Source organism: Amblyomma maculatum, chromosome 10 (genome assembly GCF_055883805.1).
Source record: "Amblyomma maculatum isolate TAMU_Amacu chromosome 10, ASM5588380v1, whole genome shotgun sequence".
Taxonomy (NCBI): Eukaryota; Metazoa; Arthropoda; class Arachnida; order Ixodida; family Ixodidae; genus Amblyomma; species Amblyomma maculatum.
In genome coordinates, this window is record NC_139353.1 from 60151948 (window position 1) to 60174903 (window position 22956).

The following is a 22956-nucleotide window of genomic DNA, read 5'->3' on the forward strand; positions in this document are numbered from 1 at the left end:
GCTAGTATACAGTGGCTAGCCACTGTAGCTAGGAATCACTTCTGTTTATCTTCGCAAGACGGCAGCGCAATAAATTTCAAGCGCTTCTTGTAAGTCCTAGGAGGTGGCAGCACTTCCCAGTAAGCATTCGTCGTCATTAGGGCGCGAAATTTCAAACGAAGGATTGAAACCGTACCGATACGGCAAATACCTTGCGGGACGGAAAACCGCCGCCGTACATGTGCGGCAAAAACCCTCAAAGGGTTAAAACGGAGCAAAGAGCCTAGTGAACTCCAAAGCCACGGAGCTCTGACGGCGGTTTAACGAAACTCTGAATCCACGATTTTAAGGGCGTGTAAAAAAAGAACGTATGACAGTTAGGATCGACTGTAAACCTGGTACTCTGTCTGATCCGCAACTGCTCGCAAAGAGTGTACAGGAAATGAAGACTGGCTACTAAAGTGGGACTGACAGGAGCCACAAAGCAACCCGCAGAACCTCCGATTTTTGAGGAAGCCACTTCGAGAACACTTGCGACTGCTGGGCGCAGTTCGACAAACGTTCCCCTTTCCTCCCTTCTGCAGGCGGCGGTGCGACCATGGACTTAAGTGGTATTATAGAGCTGAAACTGTACAACCAGAAACAAGTTTCAGAGAAGAGACTGAAGCCGAACCCATCAGATCGCACCCAGCCTTCGTTACTGTGTGTCCGGGCCCTAAGTGTTCTTCTAAGTTAGCTGTAGGTTTTTGCGTTATGAACCAACTAGCTCATATTCAGAGTATAGAATGCTCTAAGCAAAAAAAAAGTCAGGGCACACGCAGCGTTCATCCATGAAGCCAGCCGAATTCTTGCTACCGCTTGTTTCGCCTACTTCAGCTAAATATTCATATCGGAGGATGAGCGGTTAAAACGTTCGGTTGCAGGGCACGAAAGGGATGATTTCATGCTTTTGAGGGCGACTCACGGTCTTGTTGGAGGCAACATTACAAGATGGCTTTAGGGTTAGTGATATCAGTGTGTATGAAAATAAAGTCCACAAGCGGTCTTCATTATTCCCGAGATATTAGCTATAGCACCTATCTCCGTTCTGTTGGTGTGAACCCTAACCACGGCGTGGTTAGGGTTCACACCAAGAAAATCTTCTGCTCTATTTGCTTTTCCCAAAACTATTTTTAAATTATTGCAGGAATACACCCTGGCATGCCATCGTGGTCTCGGCGCAAAAGAAGACGACAGCCTCAACACGCCTGCCAAGCACGCGCAGTTTGTTGTTCGTGGCAGCAGGATTGAATGCCGGCGGTTCGCTGTCCCGTTTCCACCTGGCTCAGCGGATCCTGCCAAATATATCTGTGGAGACCCGACAACGAGTGTCTCTGGTTCATCTCCACAAATTTGTTTGGCAGAACCCGCTGAGTCAGGAGGGAACGGAACAGCGAACCGCCGGAATTCCGTCCTGCTGCTATAGCTGCGCGTGTCTGGCAGGCGTGCTGAGGCTGTCGTCTTCTTTTGCGCCGAGACCACAGTGGCATGCCACACACTTAAAGGCTATATTTTCAGCTTCTTATTCACTCAGCCACTCTATCTGCAGCACGAGGAATTGACCATAATACATTGGCCATTTAAAAATGTCTATAAAAAATATCTGGAGTGACGCCAAATTGCTCATGGATGTTCCTGTAACTAATTGGAAAAAAAAGGAACATAAATCGACAGGGGGTCGATCATAATGGGGAGGGAGTAGAAATCGAGACATAATGCGAGACTGACAGGATCCTCGTTGGCCACAGCGTCTCATTGGTTAATATGATAAAGACAGGTCTAGTAAATGCGCGTTGCGAACGGGGAAATCCAGTAAAGCAACTGCGCTCGACTCTTAAGCAAACAATTATATAAAGACAATGTACGTTAATAAATTCTACGCTTTTGTAGGTATATAAGCAACATATCATTAAGAGGTCACCAAGGAGGAAATCCTTGGAAACGTCGCTTTGTATTGTTACGGAACGCGCCTCCCTTGCATACTGTTCGCAGCCTCCCTCGCACGTGCTCTTGCACGTGATCGCATGTGCTTGCGATGGCTGCTTTTGTTTCCTTGTTGTGATTGTTTTAACGCGTCTGATTGGCTCGTCGCGCACTTGAATACCGATACGTACGTCTGTGCCAATGCTACAGGCATTCCATTACTCAGCCTTGGCCACGTGGCTTGCTAGCTGCGCAGTACCACCGCCTCTACTTTCATGATATCTGTCACCACCGTCACCTCGATGGCCTTGTATACCCTCCTGCCCATCGACAAAACCAGTCGTTATCACGATATTATCTGACGTCAGCTCCAGACTCGCACTTTTTCCCCTTCTGCCTTCCTCGCATTCATTCACCTAGCTATCCCTCCTCAGCTTGTAATTTCTTGCCTGCCAGAGACAAACGAGACCCCATGACGTCGGGCTGTGCTGGTCACTCCCCACTAAAAATCCCTAAATGTTTATACAAAGGAGCAGTGGGAGGCTGTCCTGCGCGGCCCAGCGCCTGATCTTCAAGGCTTATCTTGTGGATTGAGTTCAGATTGTAGCGGAGGTCTACCAGCCCCCTCCCCCCCCCCCCCCCCACACACACACTGCTTCCTTCCTTTGCAGTATAAATAAACTTCTGTGTGGCACAATAGGATAGAAAGAGAAATGGCAGACAAATGGTTTCACCAGCATGATTTTAGCGGTAGAGTGTTCAATACCATACGCACTAACTCATCGCTGCTTCCATCTTCGGGCTTACAAGTGGCCTGACGAAATTAATCAGCCTGACTATACCCAGTCCAGAGCAAATGCCCCTCCCCTATTCATCAAATTAACTCGGTCCATTGAGAGCTGTATCCACTTGACCCCTGCGAACGTTGTAACCGCATCCGTCCACCTAACTTTCTGCCGCCCCGTGCTACACTTTCCTTCCCTTGGAATCTTATTGGTTACCTTTAGCGACCATCGTTTATCCTTTCTTCACATTATAAGTCCATGCCCGTTTCTGTTTCAAGATTTATACTAGAATGTAATGAACTCGAGTTATTTCTCTGACCCTACTGTGCGCTGACAATTTCGTAACGTTACACCTAAACATGGTAGAATAAGTGCGATAAGGTTTCTTTATTAGCAACCTTCTTCATGCTTATCCTTCCGCATGCAGGAGAACGAAGCTTTGCCTTTGAACAAGCCCCGCAGGGGTGGTGCAGTAGTAAGACGCCCGACTACCGGAGTACCCGTGTTCGATCCCGACCACGGCTATTGCGTTTCGGTGGAGGCGAAACGAAGTGACGTCCGTGTGCTGTGCGATGTCAACGCACGTTAAAGATTCCCAGGTGGTCGAAATTACTCCGTAGCCCTCCGCTATGACTCCTCTTTCTCTCTATCCACGTTCATGCCACTCCCATCTTCCTGCCCCACCGGGGTGGTGCAGTGGTAAGACGCCCGACTACTGTGCCGGAGTACCCGGGTTCGAACCCGACCTCGGCGGCTGGATTTCGATGGAGGCGAAACGAAGAGGCGTCCGTGTGCTGTGCGATGTCAGCGCACGTTAAAGATCCCCAGGTGGTCGAAATTAGTCCGTAGCCCTCCACTACGGCTCCTCTTTCTCTCTTTCTACTTTCATTCCACCTTCCTCCCTTCCCTTACGGCGCGGTTGCGGTGTCCACAGAAAACAAGTGAGACAGTTACCGCGCCTTTCCCTTCCTATAAATAAATCAGTTTTTTTCCTGCCTTCCTTACGGCGCGGTTCAGGTGTCCACAGAAAAACGTGTGACAGATACTGTGCCTTTCCCTTCGTGTGATGGATGGATGGACTAAACTTTAATGTCCAACAGATAAGGTGATCTACCCACCCCCCGACACGCAGATCAAGGGGCGGGTGCCGCCGCCTCAGAGGCAGGCCGGGAGGTCTTGGGTCCCAGCAGCCTCTTCAGCCAGTTGGACGAGTAGGAGCTGCAGCTCAGGGTCCGAGCTGCGCAGCAGGGTCTCCCAGGTGTCTCTACAGCCTATATTGTTCGTCCTCCTGGGAGAATACGGGCATTCCAATATTATGTGGTCGAGGGTCCCTCTCGCCCCACAAAGATTGCACTTGTCACTCCTAGCCTCAGGGAACATGTGGTTCGCCATAACCGGGTGCGGATATGTACAAGTTTGCAGTCGCCTCCACGCCACTGCTTGTCTGCTGTTTAATTTCGGGTCTGGTGGGGGTACCAGTCTACGATCCAATCTGTAGTGCTGCGTGATCTCCCCATATTTTAGCAAGCGCTCTCCGCTTCCTCGGTCATCAAGTGGCCCTGTAGCGGCTCGGCGGTAGAGATCTCGAGCCAGCTTGTGGGCCGCCCCGTTGCCGGGGACGGCTTCGTGCGCAGGAGTCCAAATTATTTGAATTTTCCTATCCAACTTTTTCTGGCCTAGGATTCTGGCTGCTAAGGGCGAGATCCTGCCCTTGCTAAAATTTTGTATGGCAGTTTTGCTGTCACTGATGACAAACTTCGCTTCCGTTCCGACGCAAGCTAACGCGATCGCAGTTTCCTCGGCTATTTCTATGCTCCGCCCGCGCAAAGTGGCAGCTATCACGGGATTGCTCCGGCCGCTGACGACCGTTGCTACCGTGAAACTGCCACCACCTCCCGCCGCGTCTACATAGGCCACTTCATGTTCCGAAATTTCGCCGAATCTAATTTCCAATGCTTCGGCTCGTTTTTTCCTCCTGTCTTTGTTATATTCCGGGTGCATGTTTTTTGGCAGCGGGGGAATCACCAAATTTTGTCTGACTTCTCTGGCTACCTCCATCTTGACCGTGGGACCCCTATCCGGATTTATTACAACTTTCGTCAAAATGACTCTTCCTGTCTTCGTGGTGCTAAGTCTCAATTTGAGAGGTTCGCACCGCTTCCGCAAGTTCTGCCCATGTGTTGTGTACCCCTAGAGCCATCACTCTCTCTGTGGATGTGCATATGGGCAGTCCCAGCGCTCTTTTTACGCATTTTCTCATTAGTGACTCAATTTTTTCTTTTTCCACCGCTTTCAAATCTAGATACGGCGTTACGTAGCTCACTCAGCTGAAGATGTAGGCCTGTATCAGTTTCATCAAATTTATTTCCTTTAACCCTCGGCCTCTGTTGGCCACCCGCCTAATTAGGCTCAGGGTCTGCATCGCGTGATTCTCCAGCCTCTTGATGGTCTCGCCATTATGTCCGTGTGACTGGAGAATCAAGCCCAAGATTCTGATTTGCTCGACTATAGGTACCTCGCTACCCGCCACTTTAATTTTGATCTCCGACGGTGCCTTGCACCTTAAGTGCTTCGGATTGTATATAAACAATTCTGATTTCTGCGGCGAGCACGCTAGGCCTCTCTCTGCCGCGTAATCGACTATAATGTCGGTGGCGGCTTGGAGCAGGTTTTCGACGCACGAATCACTTCCCTGGTTGACCCAAAGGGTGATATCGTCCGCATATATACTAAATTTTAATCCTTCGAGCTTTGCCAATTGCTCGGGGAGTTCCCTCAGAGCCACGTTGAAGAGTAGGGGGGACAGCACTGATCCCTGGGGCGTACCCTTACTCCCTAGCTCTATTGCGGGGGATTCCAGCGTCTGGAACTTCATGCAGGCCGTTCTACCCGTCAGAAAGTCCCTGATGTACCGATATGTCCTGGTACCTACATTAATCTTGTTCAGCCCTTCCAGGACCGCCTCATGTTTTACGTTGTCGAAAGCCTTCGTGAGGTCGAGCCCCAAAATTGCTTTCGCATCTTTAGACTTTGAGTCTATTATGTCATGTTTGATTTGGAGCATGACGTCCTGCGTACACAAGTGAGGACGGAACCCGACCATCTCATGTGGCCACAGATCACCCTGCTCAATCAAACTCATCAGTCTGGTCTGGACGACGTGCTCCATCAATTTCCCCACGCATGAGGTTAAGGAAATTGGTCGCAAATTTGCTAGTTGAGGAGGCTTCCCTGGTTTCGGTATTAAAATAATGCTTGCCGTCTTCCACTGTTGTGGGAGCTCGCCTTTTTCCCAACCAATTATTATTATATGCCTTTGAACAAGACTTATGCATAACTGCAGTGAGTTCATTTAGGTGTCAAAAATTTTAGTGCAAATTGTTTTTACATATCCCAACAGAGGAACTAGGAATATATTTTGCCCTAATCTGACGAGCTTTCAAATATAAGAACTCTAAACGGGACCTAGTATTTGCTATGAAATCCAAGTCTCTGGTCTATTTGTCGCACAATGAAAGCGTTCTTTAGTTAAATTCTCAAAAATGCGCCACCAAAAAGAAAACATAGTTTTCACGAACAGCAATTATGTAAAATGCAAAAAGAAAGGAGTTTAGCGAGGCAACAGGTATTTAGAAAATGGTCGTCAGCCCACCGCAGTGGACAAGCGGTGGCTCAATACTCGGTTGTGGCGGCCGCGTTTCGAAGGGATCGAAACGCAATAGGCACGTACAGTGCTGTACGAGGTAAGTTAACTTTAAAGAACCCAATTTTGACGAAATTCACCCAAGCGAGCAACTACGGCGCACTTTGTAGTCCGTTAATGTTACCGTGAAATATCATACAATACCATATATATGTCATGACGTACCATACCGTACTGTACGACGCCACAGATAACAGTCACTAAGACCATTTGCAGGCACTGCTGTTTCTTTGCAAAATGGGCCATTAATTGCCCCTTCAATTGCAGGACAAAGCCAAACTTTTTAAAACCTCATAAAAAAGCATTTTCATAAGTCTCCTCCGTCGAAATTTGCTCCTTGCGGCCAGGGTCGAACTAGTAGTGCGCTGGAGACAAGCTCAATATCCACTGAACTGCATATGGGAGCACTTGTTAAATAAAAGGAATGAATACTAATAACTTATTCGATTAGATATCCACCGCGAAGTTTCACGGCTCAGCTGTTTGCCCGCCTTCATTGCCAAGTGAGAACTGGAAATCTTCCAAAGCTCTGCTTCTCAAAGTAAGCGCCTCTGCCTTAACCAGCTACAGCCGATAAAAATAACAGTGTGCACTTACGTCTCCTTAAGTGCACAAATGCAAAACCACTGCGCATTCTGCGCCTAGTTACGTTATAAGTTTTGCGTTTCGTTGCTGATTGCAGTTCTATCGGTAAAATCCGGACGAAGTCAAATTTTCGGGAGGAATAGTCCGAATGTTTGAAGTGGTCCACCCAAATTGGCAAGCACCCATTTAGTTGGCCATATTCAGATTAGGTTAGCCAAACGTGTTGGTCGAATTCGGAAGAAGTGATATTTCGGCATACCAGGAGGCCTAATTATGGCGGTGGCCAACCAAAATTTGCAAGTAACAACTGAGTTGGTGATACTCTCATCAGGTTAAGCATCACGCTTGGTCAAATTTGGACTAATTCAAAATTCAGGGGTAAAGCGAGGCCAAATTTCGGAAGTGGCCCAAGCAAGTTTACACGTCAGCTCTGAATTGGCCATACTTGACCACGAACGACATCGATTTTGGTGAAACTATGACGAGGTCAATTTTCGGGATCCCGGAGGCCAGAGTTTTAGGCCGGCCGATCCAAATTTTGATGTAACCGCTGGAATTGACCATACATGAATTAGGTCAGACTTCAAATTTGAATAAATTCTGGAGAGGTCAAATTTTGGGGGTCCAGGGACAAATTCTCGAAGTTCGCCATCCCAAGTTGGAGGTCGCCACTGAATCAGGCATAATCGAATTACAGTAGACACCGCTTCTGATGCAATTTGACCAGGTCGAAATTTGGGTTTCCAGGGGGCCACAATTCAGAGGTCCCCATCCAAATGTGATGGTCACCCCTGAATTGGTCATCTCGGAATAGGCTAAGCATATATTTATTTATTCGTTTATTTATTTATTTGGAGATACTCTCGATCTCCACAAGTAATTTTACAGCGGTGGGTTACAAAGGCCAGCAGACATTTTCTCATAGCGGCATTCATACATATATACAGAAGCGCAACCAACATCTATTACAACAATTGAGAGGGAGCCAAGTATCAAGTATATATACTATATACATATACATGAAAAAGCAAGATGCCGCAATTCACGTATTTTGGTCCGTTCTAGCGCGAGCAAATTTTGGGTATTCGGGAGATCAAGAGGGGTGGGAAATTTTGGATGTGGCCCATGCATATTTGGAGGTTGTTCCTACTATATTTATATTGGCTACCGCATTTGGTAAATTACTTGGTTTATGCGCGCGGACGTACTGTCATCACATCTCTCGTCTGCAACTCTAATTAGGTAAATTATTCAGCCGGTGATTTAAACGTATCACTAAATTAATTATTTATTCCTACTATTCAGACGCATCCTTAATCAACTGTTATAACAATTTCCCACGTAATCATGACTTAGTTTGTGCGGACACGTGCCGTCCACAGCGTCTGATAACAGGCTCTGTCCACGCATCCCATGAGCTAAGTAGTTCTGACGCTTACGAAACCGAAACCGACATAGAAGTTGACCGAAGGCACAGTCGAGCTCAACGGTGGCGCTTCCTAGGCTTTTCTGCTTTCATGAGTCTTGCTCTATAGTTGCAGCGCTGCTTGTTGTCTGCAGTCTTCAAGCTGAAAGAATCCAGTAGCTGAGGTGAACTCGAAGCACGTGTTGCTCTCTCGAGGCGTTCAGTAGTTTCGGTATTACACCTGTTGCTTCCTCTGTCGACGGCACCGTTGCAGTCGGCGTGAGATCGACTCACCCTAAAAGGTATTAATCTTCTCCCTGCTGAATAGGTAAGTGTGCGAGCTTTACGGTCACGCTGGCCTCACGACTTGCTCGCGACATTGCTCATGTCCAATGCTCATGTTAGAAGGCGCGGTAACTTTGGATGACGTTTCGTCAGCAACAACCGTTGCGTCCACTTTCCGCGCGCGTTAGACATTTGGGTCCCTTTTCGTCGGTCCCATTTTTGTGCCGAAGCCGGCGCGTTACGTGTGCGCTTTATCAGGACCTATTTTGTTTGCGCACAGACATCCAGGACGGCTGAGCTGGAAGTCTCGTAACTTCTGCGAGGAGAGTTCGCCTTCTTTTCACGTGCTCGCTCGTATCTGTAGCGCTGAATGAAGTCACTTGTGTTACGTGATTGCGTCATCGCTTTCACTGCGCCGTCGTGTGCGTATGGTGTTTCTCAGTTTTCGGAAGGGTGAATCGGAGAGCACCGCTTCAAAATGCACTTGTGTCATTATTTGGAAAGTGGCGCCTACTCATCCTTTTCTCTACCGTTACTTGTTGTCGCGCCGGCCAACACGGCAGTTGTGGCTGTAGGGTGGACAGAAGAGAAAATAGAGAAAAAGAAATAGAAGAGGGAGAGAAAGACACGCGCCGAAACAACAGCCGTCGTCCACCACCTAACCGTAAAACGAGTGTTTTTATATGTGGATACATGGAGGAAGGAAACAGCTTAGGAGAGGCCCTTGCCATTCCCAATGCATTGGTGAAAGTGTGGCGGAGGTGACGTCAAAATTTAGTGTTAGCCAAGTCGGGCCATTAGCAACGGCGACGCTGTTGTTATGAAAACTCGGGCCACTAGCAACAGCGTTGCTAAGGGCCCTAGGTACGTGAGCGTAGCGGAGAAAAAAATGCGGAGGAGAGACGTTGCAGCGTCCGGTCTCGGCGCGGCCGCGTCGGCTTCAAAAAAATGACGTCAGGGCCTCTCCTAAGTTCTTTCTTTCCTCCATGTGTGGATAACATTCGCTTCTCCCTTACGCGAAGACTGCTTGCCCTCTCAGCGGCCTGTGAGCGTGCGCGCACTAAGGCGCGAAGTCCACTCGCAGCGCCCAGTAACCAGAGTTGTGCGCGGCGGTCTGCTTGGCTTGTCGAACAGAGGTGCCTCGCTCGAGGGTGCATTTCTCAGCCCCAGCGGGTCGCTTGCGTATCCCTGTTTGCGCCCGAAAATTCCCGGATTCTTTGCTGCGCCTCGCGTAGGCAACGCTGGATGGACGTTATTTGACGCGAACCGACATCAAATGGGGGCGGTTATGAGTTCCGTGTGCATCTAAATGCGACCGTCCAGGCTGCGATTCGACAATGATTCCATGTACTCATGAGTCGAACGTCAATGCCACTGGGCCACAATTGAGGAGCGAACTTCATGCGCCAACATTTCGAGCCTGGTTGGGCGTGTGCCGAAGTGTATCCGTTGCCCATGTGCGCGATGGTTAAAGCGAATCCTGCGTAGCGCTTTTATTCAAGCAGTGCGAAAGACGGCCTTTGGATATTTTTCAGTACTTCTCTGAGATATTTTGAGTTGGTATTACTAACATTGTTGCTTATACCTTTTTTGGCTATTCAAACCCATGTTTTATCTTTTTTTTTTTACTTCTTTGCCTACATAATCTTTAAATGCAAGCCACACAAAAAAGTGTGAATAGCTGAGGTTAGGGCGCAAAATATCACTACGACGTCTCCCAAAAGGTCAGGGCGGCAATGCGCTCAAATGTATGGGAATCACGCCGAATAGCGCCTGACGTTCATGCGCTGTCAAATCTTATCCGTTGGCCCGAAAAAAGTGTCCAATATAGAAGAAAAATATTTCCCCCGCTTTATTACGTTGCCTCAGCTTGTATGTACTACACAACTGAATGACAGAAGACCCTGTTCGTTACGGAAACACATTCACCATTCTTTTCTGCACACTTTGCCCGAACGAATTTTCGGAGCTGGCACTTTCATGAATGCAGCACCTAACAGGACGAATACATGATTATGGCTGACTTTAACGTCAATGACTGCGTTGTAAACATAGGTTCGTTTCCGCTTTTCATTATTTGCTTTATCCTGGGAACAATGGCGGCTGTGCACATGTTGCTCGGCATGACAGGCGCGGAGCATCAAATAAGTCGTGCTAATATTTCACTTTTTTTTTTTACTGGAGCTTCAGTTGCCCTCCCTTACTGGAGCGTACGTAGCTTGTGTGCTCTAAGAAGGGCCTTTGGTTGTTACAGGTTTGCTGACTATCATCACCTCTGCAACAAGCGACATTTCTCCACCCGCCCAAAAATGTTCGCTGTGAGTCTCATTTTTCAAAATTTTTTTGCGTCTGGTGTAGGCCCTAAAATGTACTAAATTATGGTAGAAGATAGCGCAAGAGACGGGACAAGGAAGTAGACTATTCTCTATTTTCTTCTACCATGATCAGACACCAACCCGCCCAGCAACACACTTTGGTACTAATGTATAACCACTGATTAGGCACTAAGGATGCATGGATGCCTTATTATGGCTCGTTAATTTATTTGTAAATTAGTTTGATAATGTACGGTAATTTGGTTTTAGTCGTTTATGGCGTTTAACGCCCAAAGGTGACGCCGTCTATCACGGACGCTGTAGTTTAGGGTTCCGAATAATGTCGACCCTTTGGGGCTGAGTAACAAGCTTAACAGGAACGTCGAAGGGAAGCCGTGTCTCCTCTTCCCTTTCTTGTCGTTGTATAGATTGTACTGTTCTGCTTGTCCAGCTGGAGTTCTTCAACGGGAACGGACACTGCACAGTAGAAGACGCCTCTAATTTCTTCTCATTGGCAACCAAGGCCGAGTTCGAGCCTGAGTACTGAATTCGAGGCACTGAGCGGCGCGCTGTGAGAGCGTAGATGACATGGCTTTTTTTTTTTGACAATCTGAGCGCCTCCCATCAACCGAGAAAAGGTGGTGGTAACTATTGAAAGAGTGCATATCCAACTGTCCGAAAAATTGTAATTTTTGCCTGCCTATAATGCCTAGTTTTCACCTCAAATTCGGTTGGCGTTTGTCGGTCATAGAGACGTACTTAGTGCAGCTGACTTTCTGAACAACTGTCGTTTCAGAGAACTCAAGAGTTGTTCTCGGGGTCATCTGCACTAAGGTGGAGATGCTGAATAACTGTGCCAGAGGAAGTATTGCGCGCCGCCCTCGACTTGCGTATACAGCCTTTGTCAAAAGTATACGGCCCAATGATTTTTGTTCTAAGCCCAGTAACGAGGCTCGTAAAGCAACTCTAGCGTTCGAAATCTTGTAGATGACAAATCTCGCCCTCGTTCTCCTCTAGCTTACATTCATACTCCAGTAGTGCTGCCAGCAGCCGCGTTACAGTGCTTAGAAGCGAACCTCTTGGGTCGTTTACTTTTGACAAAGGCTGTACAGCCCCCACCTGCGTTAAGACAGCGGGGCATAGGATAGCGCAGGAGCGGCTGTGTTGTCCAACACGTTGTCGACCTGTCATGTTAAGCGAGGCCATAGACAAGACGGAAGATGCGCTGGTAGCGTGTGCGGAGAACTGGCGCGTGAAACCGCGGAATCGTGAGAAGTTTTGGAGGCGACTGGAACGGACCTCCGGCAGCGCCGCCATAAAGCGAAAGTATTTGCGAATGGAAGCCTAGCGTATATTAAATTGCCTGGCTGGAAGTCCACCTTACCTTTCGCGGAGAACAGAGCAGTTAAGTGGGCTGTCACGGAAACGCGCGCGTAGGAAGAAGCGTGAAGCTCCCAGCCCATTTGGGCCTGTCCAAACTATTTCATAGGTGGCGCTAGGTGGCGACTCTGCTCGATCTCGAAGCCAATCGGCACGAGTTGGCCGCATAATCTTGCTGCCGTGGGGATCAACCGGTCAGAATCCCTGCTCCGCTCACAAATAACAGCACGTCGATCAGGTAATGGATTACCGCCTTATCGATCTAGCGTAAAAAGTATGCCCACGGCATTTGGCGTCATGTGTACTTCTTACAGAAACAATTCAGAAAGCGGGTACATGTTGAGTGAGCATGAAACGTCTGGAAAAAGTAAGCTGCGTTTCGTACATATTTTCAAAATCAAGCACTCTGCTTTAGAATCACTCCGTGTCGCGGATAATTTAGGCAAACGTTTCTCTAGAGCTTGCTCATGTTAACATCTGACAATAACACGTATTTTCTTTCCTCTTTCATATGCCCAACGCCTGTGGTGCGAGACAGTTCAACTTCAAGAAATTCCTGGAAACAGGCCAGTACGCGGACGTCGAATTCAACGTGAAGCCGGAAAATTATCCCGTCTCAAAGACGTTCAAGGGCCACAGGCAACTGCTGGCCATGAAGAACGAAGTGTTCGGCGCTATGTTTTACGGCCCGCTTGCCGAAAATGGCGCTGTGGTGATCACAGACCTACACCCTGATGGATTCTACTGTTTACTGAAGTAAGTCAGGCACAGTTGGTTCAACTCGCTTCCTTTCCTTTCTGAAATGCGATGATAGTATACTCAGCAAGCTTCCGTCACTGTCGGGTTCCTATCGGCAAGTGGGGATCTTAATGCCGAGCAATTTGAACGAGGGAGGGGTCTCGGAAGCTGAGGAAGGGGTCAGGAGCAGTCGCAAGAATGCCCGAAGAACATTTGTTTAAAGAGAGGTTTAAATAGAGAGGGGGGGGGGGGGGGGGGGATTACTATGGTACATGCATTTTGAAGCGCTTTTTCGTACAAAATTCTTACCACCTAGTCTGTAACTCGCGTTTTTAGTGTCCTCGTGGGGCCCATTAAGGTAACGAGCACAAAGCTATTTTGATTCAGTCACATGAGAAAACTTGTGGGACAATGTTTGATTATGATGGTTTTCATGGCCAAGGCCATCTAATATGATCGTTAAGGGCCGAAGACGGTTTTTGCGGTCTGTGCAGGCTAAAATGATTTGCTTAGGAGAAGTTTGTACAATTGTAAAAAGTTCAAAACAACACATGTGGGTAAGGCCTGAGAACAGTGAGCATGTTCAAGATCCATAATGTGTCATGACTGATGATAATGCAAAAAAAAAAGCGTGAGTGGCCTAAAGCCCTGTATAAAGCCCAAAATTGTGAGGAAAAGTTGTTGCATATAAAAGCGAAGCCAGGTAAAAATTATGTGGGGATATTGTAAGATGCCCCGGCGGGGCGGCGCAGTGGTTACGGCGCTCGGCTACCGTTCCCAAGGATGCGGGATCGTATCCCGGCCTCGGCGGCGGCTTTTCGATGGAGGCGAAAAGCAAGGCGCCCGTGTGCTGTGCGATGTCTGTGCACGTTAAAAAACCCCAGGTGGTCCAAATTTTCGGAGTCCTCCACTACGGCGTCTCTCATAGCCTGAGTCGCTTTGGGACGTTAAACCCCACAAACCAAATGTAAACGATGGCCTAAATGTAAACAAGTTGTCCTTCTTGCAGTGGTAGCCTTGGGTACCAAGCAATCACAATTTATGTCAGTATTGGCGACACCAAGTCACTTCAGACGGCCATACGGGGTTCAAGAAATCGGTTGTAGAACGAATTTTGAATTTTTTTTTCTATTCTCTTCAGATCCCTACTCCCAGCACCTAATGCCACGCCACGGCGGCTCAATGCCTAGGGCGCTGGAATGAATATGTATCTCCCGACTGCTGAGCCCAAGGGCGCGGCGTTTCAACAACGGCGATAAATAGGGCGTTAGTGTAATGTGCTTTGTCAGAGCACAAAAATCCCAGATGGCCTTTAATAATCAGGACCGCACCGCCACGGCGCTCAGTGTCAGCGCCGGCCCTTGAACACTTTAGAATAAAGAAACGAACTTCGGCACAGACACTCAGGGGCAATTGCGGCATATTTTCAACATTCTCGTATTTAACTGAAACTCTGGCGGTACGTTCTCCCTTGCTATGGTCATTTGTACCGTAATGCCTGGCTGGTCAATGGTTCATCATCATCATCATCAGGCTGATTATACCCCCTGCAGGGCGAAGGCCTCTCCCATATTTCTCCACTTAACCCGGTTCTGTGCTAGCTGCATCCACTTGACCCCTGCGAACTTCTTAATCTCATCCGCCCCCCTAACCTTCTGCCGCCCCCTGCTACGCTTTCCTTCCCTTGGAATCCAGTTTGTTACCCTAAGCGACCATCGGTTATCCTCTCTTCGCACTACATGTCCTGCCCATGTCCATTCCTTCTTCTTAATTTCCTCTAGAATGTCGGTAACTTGAGTTTTTTCTCTGACCCACTCTGCACGCTTTCTCTCTCTTAATGTTACCCCTACAATTTTTCGTTCCATAGCCCTCTGGGTTTTCCTCAACTTAAGTAGAACTCTCTTGGTTAGCCTCCACGTTTCAGCCCCAATGGTTCAATGTTCAATAAATTTTCAGACTTCCGATTTCATGGCGTCAGTCGGACCAATTTCTATAAGCAACATACGTAGTAGAGGTGACGTCGCTGAATGCACAGCCGTCTATATTTGCTCTCCGTTTGCTGCAAGACACAGGGACAGAAGAGAAAGAGGGGCCTCAGCTGTCATAGCCTCCTATTTATTATACGCGCACTCTACAGGCCGTCTCCGTATACTTCATATGATCGTTGGAAAGTCGTGACATCATAGGTTGGTCGTCACATGCTTTGGATTTCCCTGTTTTCGCATTTTCGAAATACTGCCACTTCGCAGTTTTAAAAAACGTTTTGTTGCACTGGATGAAGAGACTCCGAAAAATATGCTATTTATTAATTCAGAATGTTCAAAAATCACCATGCTAGCCCTTTAAAACTGCTTAGTTTCAGAATACAGAATCACTGCGTTATTTTTACTTTAGTTTTTAAAGGGCTCATTCGTGCTACGTGGCATCATTCTGAGTTAGAAGCCAGCCATGACTGCGCGTAATGTCGGTATGAACTCAGCACCTCATACTACGTAACTTTGCTGAGTCGTCAGTCATGCTACAGCTGACCAGTGCCCGGCCATGTCAGCTACCACCTGTAAGACCAACGCTTGTCAGGAGGACCATTATGTATGCTGTCCGAATTGGCATGTTTGGTCGATATAAAGTCCCTTTTTAACCATTCGTACGAACATGCGTGCACAGCAGCGCATTCTTGTGACGCGTGTTCGTGGACAGGTTGGAATGTGGCGTGTCTTATTCGAGGTAGGACAATCCCGGTGGGTTCTATTCCCACCTGGAATGTGCTGCTTAAGTTTACAGGTTGTCGCACAAATCGCCTGCCTGTCAGTGCCCGGATATGCCGCGAGAAGTTTTCACTATCACAGCACCGAGTCCACCCGTCAGTCGGCTCTCGCCAGCTCCTCGTGCTCACGCACTCGCATTGTGAGCGTAATTTCGGAGGTGTGGCTGTAGCTTTTAAAGGTCAACTCCGGTGGTTTTTCCATCATTCTGTGTTTTTGGTTGAATTAAAATCTTCGGCACGTCCTGACTCGAATACAAAAAACCGTTATTCGAAATTCCAATTACAAGTATTTTTAAAAAGAAAGAACAGCATATCGAAACCGAAACTGCTTTCACGGCCAGAAATTACGTCCCAGGTGACGAAATGGTGACGTCGCACTCAGTATTAGAGAAACACTCGTACGTGCGTTGGATGGTGAAAATAAAGCATGGAAATCGTGAAGCATTGCATAAAATGTCTGAGGTAGTTCAATATAAGCCTCAAAATTTCATAATCATGCGGGAAGGGGACAGTAACGCCGGTATACTGTTTGTGACGTCAGAAACTCAGTGTTGCCGGCAGAAATAGTCTCAATTTAAGCCATGAAAACAGCATATTTTAAAGTCATGTTGCGCGCGAACGGTTTATCGTACGGCGCCCAAATTTTGAAATATGCGTCAGGACGGAGAGGAGAATCTACAGTAAATTTTTTATTAGAATATTCGAATGTCAAAAAACCTCCGGAGTTGCCCTTTAAGGCGACAGCCTTTCCAAGACAGGCCCATGGTGACGATCGTGTCCGTTCGCTGGGTGTACACTATCTATCGCCGGGTGAGTTCGCTGGGTGTGTTCGGCTGGAGGAGGATGATAATAAATAATCGTGACAGACAGTGACACACAGGAAGTTAAAATAGTGATAGATAATAGATAGAATGTTGTTAAGTACAACGGTGATATAATAGATAGGGAAATAGTTATATAAATAAATAATGATAATGGTATATTGGGATATAGATAGATGGCATAGTCACCGATAGTGATAGTGCGAGATATGAGAGAGTGATTGTGGTAGATAGCGATAGTGACTAGTAATAAAGTTACTGATAGTGATTGAGCAATAGAGAGTGATTGATAGGCATAGCGATGACTGTAAACGTTAGTGATGTGACGTCGACATAACTACGCCAGTCGGGATGTCCTAATGAGCTATGACATCAAAATGGAGGAAGAAAAAGATTTGTAATTTTTGTCTCTTTCAAGGTTGGTTCTCAGTGACAATATTTAATTGTTATAACCAATAATGTGCTATGACAACATTGTTATACGTGGTTTGCATTATCGCGTACATAGGAAAGATGACGGTGCCGCGGCACACTATTTTTATATCTAATATATTGTTCTAACTGAGGCTATGGGGGTTTGACTTTACTCATATTAATTACTGATTTATAGTAACACTAATTAGTATCTTACCAAGTAGAGCTAATGCTGCTTTGGTTCACAACCTTTAAATGGTCACTGACCAGGGTATATAGCATTCTAAACAAACGAGCTCAAAGCTCCTTGAAAGTACCGAAGTCCTTGAGCTTGAAGGTACCGAAAACTAAAATGGGTAAACAAGAAGTTAATTATTGTGACGTCACGCAACCGGAAGTAGAGCCGAAAAAGGGCGTAGGAAGGAATTGGCGCGCAATTTGAAAGTACCAAAGACTGAAATGAATAAACAAGAAGTGAATTAATGTGACGTAGAGGATGTGACGTCACGCAACCGGAAGCAGATCCGAAAAAAAGGGCATAGAAAGGGGTTGGTGCGCAATTTGAAAGACTAAAATGGATAAACAAGAAGTGAATTAAGCAACCAGAAGCCACCATCCGCAGCATCCGTGCTTTCGCATTACTCCAATGCAGATTCTGCAGTGCTCTTTAATTTTTTTGTAGTGCTTCTCCAGCAAATGACCCGTGAGTGCTTCAACGTAAGCATACATCATTTAGTATTTAGTGTACGAACCCTGAACTTCCGCAGGAATGCGCCGATTCGCGGATTACGACTGCGCCCCCAGCGTGCTTGTTTACATATCTTTTGCAATGACTGCATGTATGCCAGCCGCTCGTTATCACGGCATAAAATGCAAGCTGAGTAGCAATACCAAAACTATCATCTTCTTTTCGCATCGGTTGCACCTTTATTTGTTCACAAACTACAACTGCGCTGTGAGAAACGCCGTGGATGATACGTCCCCTGCCTGCGCCTGGTATACACACAAGCGGCGCCAACAGCTGCCGGCTGCACTCGCTAGACAGGGTCACATATATCGACGCTTCCCGCTCAATGTGCACTCGCTTTGTGGTAGTCGTCGATTTGGGGTCGCTACTGCCGGAACTACACTCAATGACCACGTGCAACCGCTAAAGCTTGTGAATGCGCGCTCCGTAATCGCCGAAACTTAGACCCGAACCCCGTGTGCTCGAGCTAGTTCTACTCGTTGCTGAACGAACCGGCCGTTCGGCACCGACTAACATTTCTGGCCAATGTCATTGCTGATGACAAGGTGGAACATATAAAGTGTAGCTTCTTGTTTTCCTTTATCTAACTCGGTTAAGCTACAGACTAGCGCAGCTGTTCAGGCCGTTCACTCCCCGGGTGTCAAGTTCTCGCTCGGCCTCCGATATCTGACCAAAGCAGATCGGACGACCGTCCAGTGATTAGTTCCGTCGGCGTCGCGGCGCCTAAAACTTGACACTACGGTGACAGGCGACGTTGGCCATGCTGACGTCATTGCCGGTTAGAGTCAGTGCGTCAATAAGCTAAGGAACCTATAACCGTGCAGCCCACTGACTGTGACCGTGCCTTATGATGAAGAAAACATGTCTTACTCTGTGTCGTTTTCGTGCGATAACATCTTCATCAAGAACGTCTGCATGAGGGACGGCCACTGTATCAATCGTCCCAAGAAAAAAAGAGACGTGTCCTTTGATATTGCATCCTGCATAGCAGACAAAGGTCTGCCGCATATCCTCTGTGACGTCACACGAGTATTTCAAACTGGCGGTAGCGCTCGGTTGGAGGTTCTTCCCAATTCCGATTTCTATCGCGTATTTTTTTTTGTAATATGTGCCGTGCGCTAGGCACTAAAACTTTGCGAGTAGGATCACAGTCCTTTATATTATTCACAGAAGTACAAAACGGCAATACATCGGACGACCCTGTCATCGCCCCTTTAAAAGTTGAAATTCAGGTGTCATTCCATGTTTTGTGAAAGCTCATCCAAATTTTTTGCAGGTATCTGTACAAAGGAAAGCCCGTCATCAACAGCGTTGAGGAAGCAGGCTATGCGCGAGCCGCAGCCAGAAAATACCTGGTTCCAGAATTAGAACTGGCCTGCACGCTTTACATCAAGGCCAACATGAAAGTTGACCATGTGTGCCGCTTCATCGACGGCCTAATGTTGACCGGCGCTGGACAAATCGACGAAGCGGTCGACCTTTTGATAAAAGAAAGCCCTGAGGAAGTGCTTGCGTCGGACGCCTTCACCGACTGTTTGGAGCAGACAGTGCACTACATCCTGGACAAGGTATGGACGGTGTCTCTTAGCATCAGTTAGTGCGGCACCAAGGCTGCAAAAAATGTCATATAGTGAGGGAGAGAAAGAGAAACACCGGGATGTTAACCATAAGAATGAAGCATTTGTTAGTTAGTGAAATCCTTGACGCTCCCTTTTCTTGTAGATTATGATCATTATAGCGTTCCTCCAAGCGTCCGGTATGGTCGAGCCCGTGAGGCGCTGCATAAGCGAAGCAGCGAGTAGCAGAGTGCCCCAACTGTACTTCAACACAGCTACAGTTGCTTGCTGCTCATAAGATGCTGTTTCCGTCAGCAAGGCCTGCAAGCTTTTCTCTACTCTCCTTTTTAGCCGCCGGCGGTATTTCCATTGGCTCAGCAGTACGGCCTCTTTCACTGGCTTCAATTCCGGCCCCATCACAGTTGCGTCTACTTTTTCTGACCTATTTTAAATATTTTATTCATGTCGCTACTTGTGTCGTCTTTCTTTAATTGCAACCATGTAATTTTTGCTCATACCTACATTACCGATGGCTTCTCTAAAGCTACCTCCGCTCCTTAGAGGATGCTTGATTCTATTCCTATTGTACTTCGTGAGATAGAACACCTTACTGTTATTCATTGGCCTATACAGACTGGAAGCCCTATCCTGTCCATTTCGTTGTATGTTTTCACGCTTTCGTCTCCGGAAAGAACTTGCTAGTAATCCTGTTTGCCTATTCTACCCTTTACTTATATTCCGCATCCTGTAACTATATTTGTAAGATTATAGTTAATCATAATGAAATAAAACAGCGCAAGGTATGGGACGTAACACGGAGGGAAACTGGTTGCGCTGTTTTATTTCATTATGCAGTACCAACTAGCCCGGCATCTTGCACTTCTGATAGTTAATCATTTCAACGCTGGATTCGTCTTTCGATAAAATAAAATGGAATTTGTCTTTTCCAACGACAGCCTGATTGCAGGTAATCTCCTGCATATTGTAAATTCGTTTATAAGCCTTCCCTTCACTAAACTTCTCCGCTCGTTGATGAAGGTTAGGCAAACTATAGAATTTACCTTCCCCTGATCGTTATATCTAGCATGTTCACATCCTGCACGATGCCGGAGTGTCTTTTGCGAATACTACGCTTCAATCGCAGGTGACGAACGTGCCAGAAATGTGTGTCATCCTTGCTGTGCACCGTTGGGCCCAGGATTACTGCCATAGAAGTGCCACTGCGGACAAGCCCACTGACGTCAAGACTGTCATTGCTCCATTTTTGCCCAAGATGAGGTTTCTGGCATTGAGTCTGGAAGAGTTTGTGTCGTTCATCAGATCCGTGGGAGTGGACTGCGTCCTAACAAAGGACGATGCCTTTGACATCATGAGCGTTATGATAGGTAACAAGTCGGTCGAACTGCCAGCATGGGCTTGTCGGGAGAAAGCACCGCGTTAGAAGTGTCAGGAGGAAAAACTGTTTTCTTTCTTGGTTCAGACCGTAGGTTATGCTAAGACATTTTTGGCACGTTGACCTTTAGCTTTACTCCTTTCAGAAGGCCTCAAGTCTGATGCCTTCACTTTGATGCTTCCTTTGGTTGAAATTGTGTACCTTGTGTAATTGTGTACTTTGGTTACCAGTGTGTAACCTTGATCTCAAATGTTGCGGTTTTAAAGCTAGTCGCGGTATTAAAGGTTATCAAGCATACTATCGTTTAGGAAGGGCGAAGTTTCAGCCTTTCTATGTTTTGGTGACAAACATAATTTTTAATCGCGTGTGTTTTGTTTGAGGACATCTGTGCATAGCAACTCGCACGGTCTGAAAAATAATCACAAATTTTCTTGTCTGGAGTGCACAGAATGTGGTTTTTTGTTTTTGTTTTACCCTGCTTATTTATGCAGTTCAGATGTTTATTGTATTCACCCTCATCACCGGAGTGCTGGTGAATAACGTAATCCTCAGAGTACGCCAGGATGTTCACTAGAATTACAACTTCAGGATTCAACCAAACAAATAACCCACCATCAGTTTCTGGTAAGACGCACGAAAAGGCCGAATCATCATGAAAATGTCACTCAGTTGCGCAAGCCATGCAAGATGACAGACGTTGATGGTGTGCGGCCGAGCATGCACCTATTGTTCTGATTCTTCTTTATCCTTTTGTATTTGTAGTCTTCTTTATCTCTTTATATTTGCCATCCTGATAACAGTATCTAAACATGGGCTTAAGAAAAGAGCGTAGCCCTGATTGGGTGTTTTCGAGTGAAATTCTGAGAAAGGAGCTGCGGTCGAAGCCCGAGTGCCAAAAAACAATAATAAAAAAACTGCAACAAAGCCTTGACAGTGGTCCCTTTCTTCCGAGATTTTATGTCAGTGGACATTATCAATGTCATTATCACCAGAAAATTACTATGCTGCGTTCTACGGCGCTAGAAGTGCACATCGATAAACTCTAGTCTGTATGTTTCATTAATCAAGAGAGCATTTTGTGCGACTGCCGGTTTCAGGAACCGAGCAGATTTCACTGATTATTTTTATCACTGTATTTTCATTCCACCTAGCTTAGTTCAAGTTTCCTTTTGTTGTTGTACTTCAAAATGCTCAATGTGTATCGGTTTCAAAGTCTGGCACTTAATTTAATTTCCTGCAATTACAAATGCTCAATAAACTGCCATATATTTGCTCCTTCGTGGTTCTTTCGGGTGAAATGCTGTTCCGCAGTTGGATCGCCTTTCCCCTCTGTCGTACACGTCAAATGCTAAGCTATTCAAAAGGCAAAAAATAACAGCGGATTTGGCATAAGGAAAGTGTGCAGGGTGTAATTATTGCCCTCTAGCGCATTGTCTAGGCAGTCATTGGATTCAATCGAACCGTCAAGTCCGTGGAGTGTGTGGAGCGTAGGATGAGGGTGAATGGCAAAACAGCTTTTGCTTTAAGGAGACTGGTAAGATTGGAAGCATTTAATACGCGGGCTATTCTAGAGCCATCGCGCAAAATTTTGGCGGACCAACGTTTGCGTGCGCAATTAATGCGACACCTAATATTTGTTCGTATTATGTGGGGTTTTATACCATGAGGCTGCATGAGGGATACGAATAACGCCATACTGTGACTCTATGAACTAATTTCCACTACCTGGGTAGTAACGGGAAGCCTCGGGAAGGAATATAATTTTTAAATAACATTTCCTTTTCCTGGTTTTGTTTCGCCAAACGAGAAGTTTGATGAAAACGATTCGTTGTAGTAAATCATACCAGACATAAACGGTGATCATTTGGAGTGGGGTATTCGGCAGAGCCAACATTAAAAAAACCACTAAAAGGTGTCCTTGTAAAATAACGAACGTAACTTGTGCAAAGTTATGCAGAGTGCCGGGGTTTTCTTTTTCGTTATAACCCCGCTGTAGTGAACGAGATTAAATAATGGTCGGTTCTGTTCAGTACGAGACAGCGACCACGCATGGCAAAACATTTAAAGCAGCTGCTGCTAATGTGTGTACCAAAACTCCCAGCTCTTTCGATTGCTGCCAACTG

At 46.7% G+C, this 22956-nt stretch overlaps 1 protein-coding gene across 1 annotated transcript; it reads left to right on the forward strand.

The window, feature by feature from the left end:
* Positions 1-10962: 10962 nt before the first annotated feature.
* LOC146176633 (BTB/POZ domain-containing protein 6-B-like) lies at positions 10963-21271 on the forward strand. Its single transcript, XM_084581020.1, has 4 exons — positions 10963-11022; positions 12938-13155; positions 19161-19452; positions 20585-21271. The coding sequence occupies exons 1-4, from the start codon at positions 11014-11016 to the stop codon at positions 20879-20881; spliced, it is 816 nt and encodes a 271-aa protein (XP_084437146.1). The 5' UTR covers positions 10963-11013; the 3' UTR covers positions 20882-21271.
* Positions 21272-22956: the final 1685 nt, after the last annotated feature.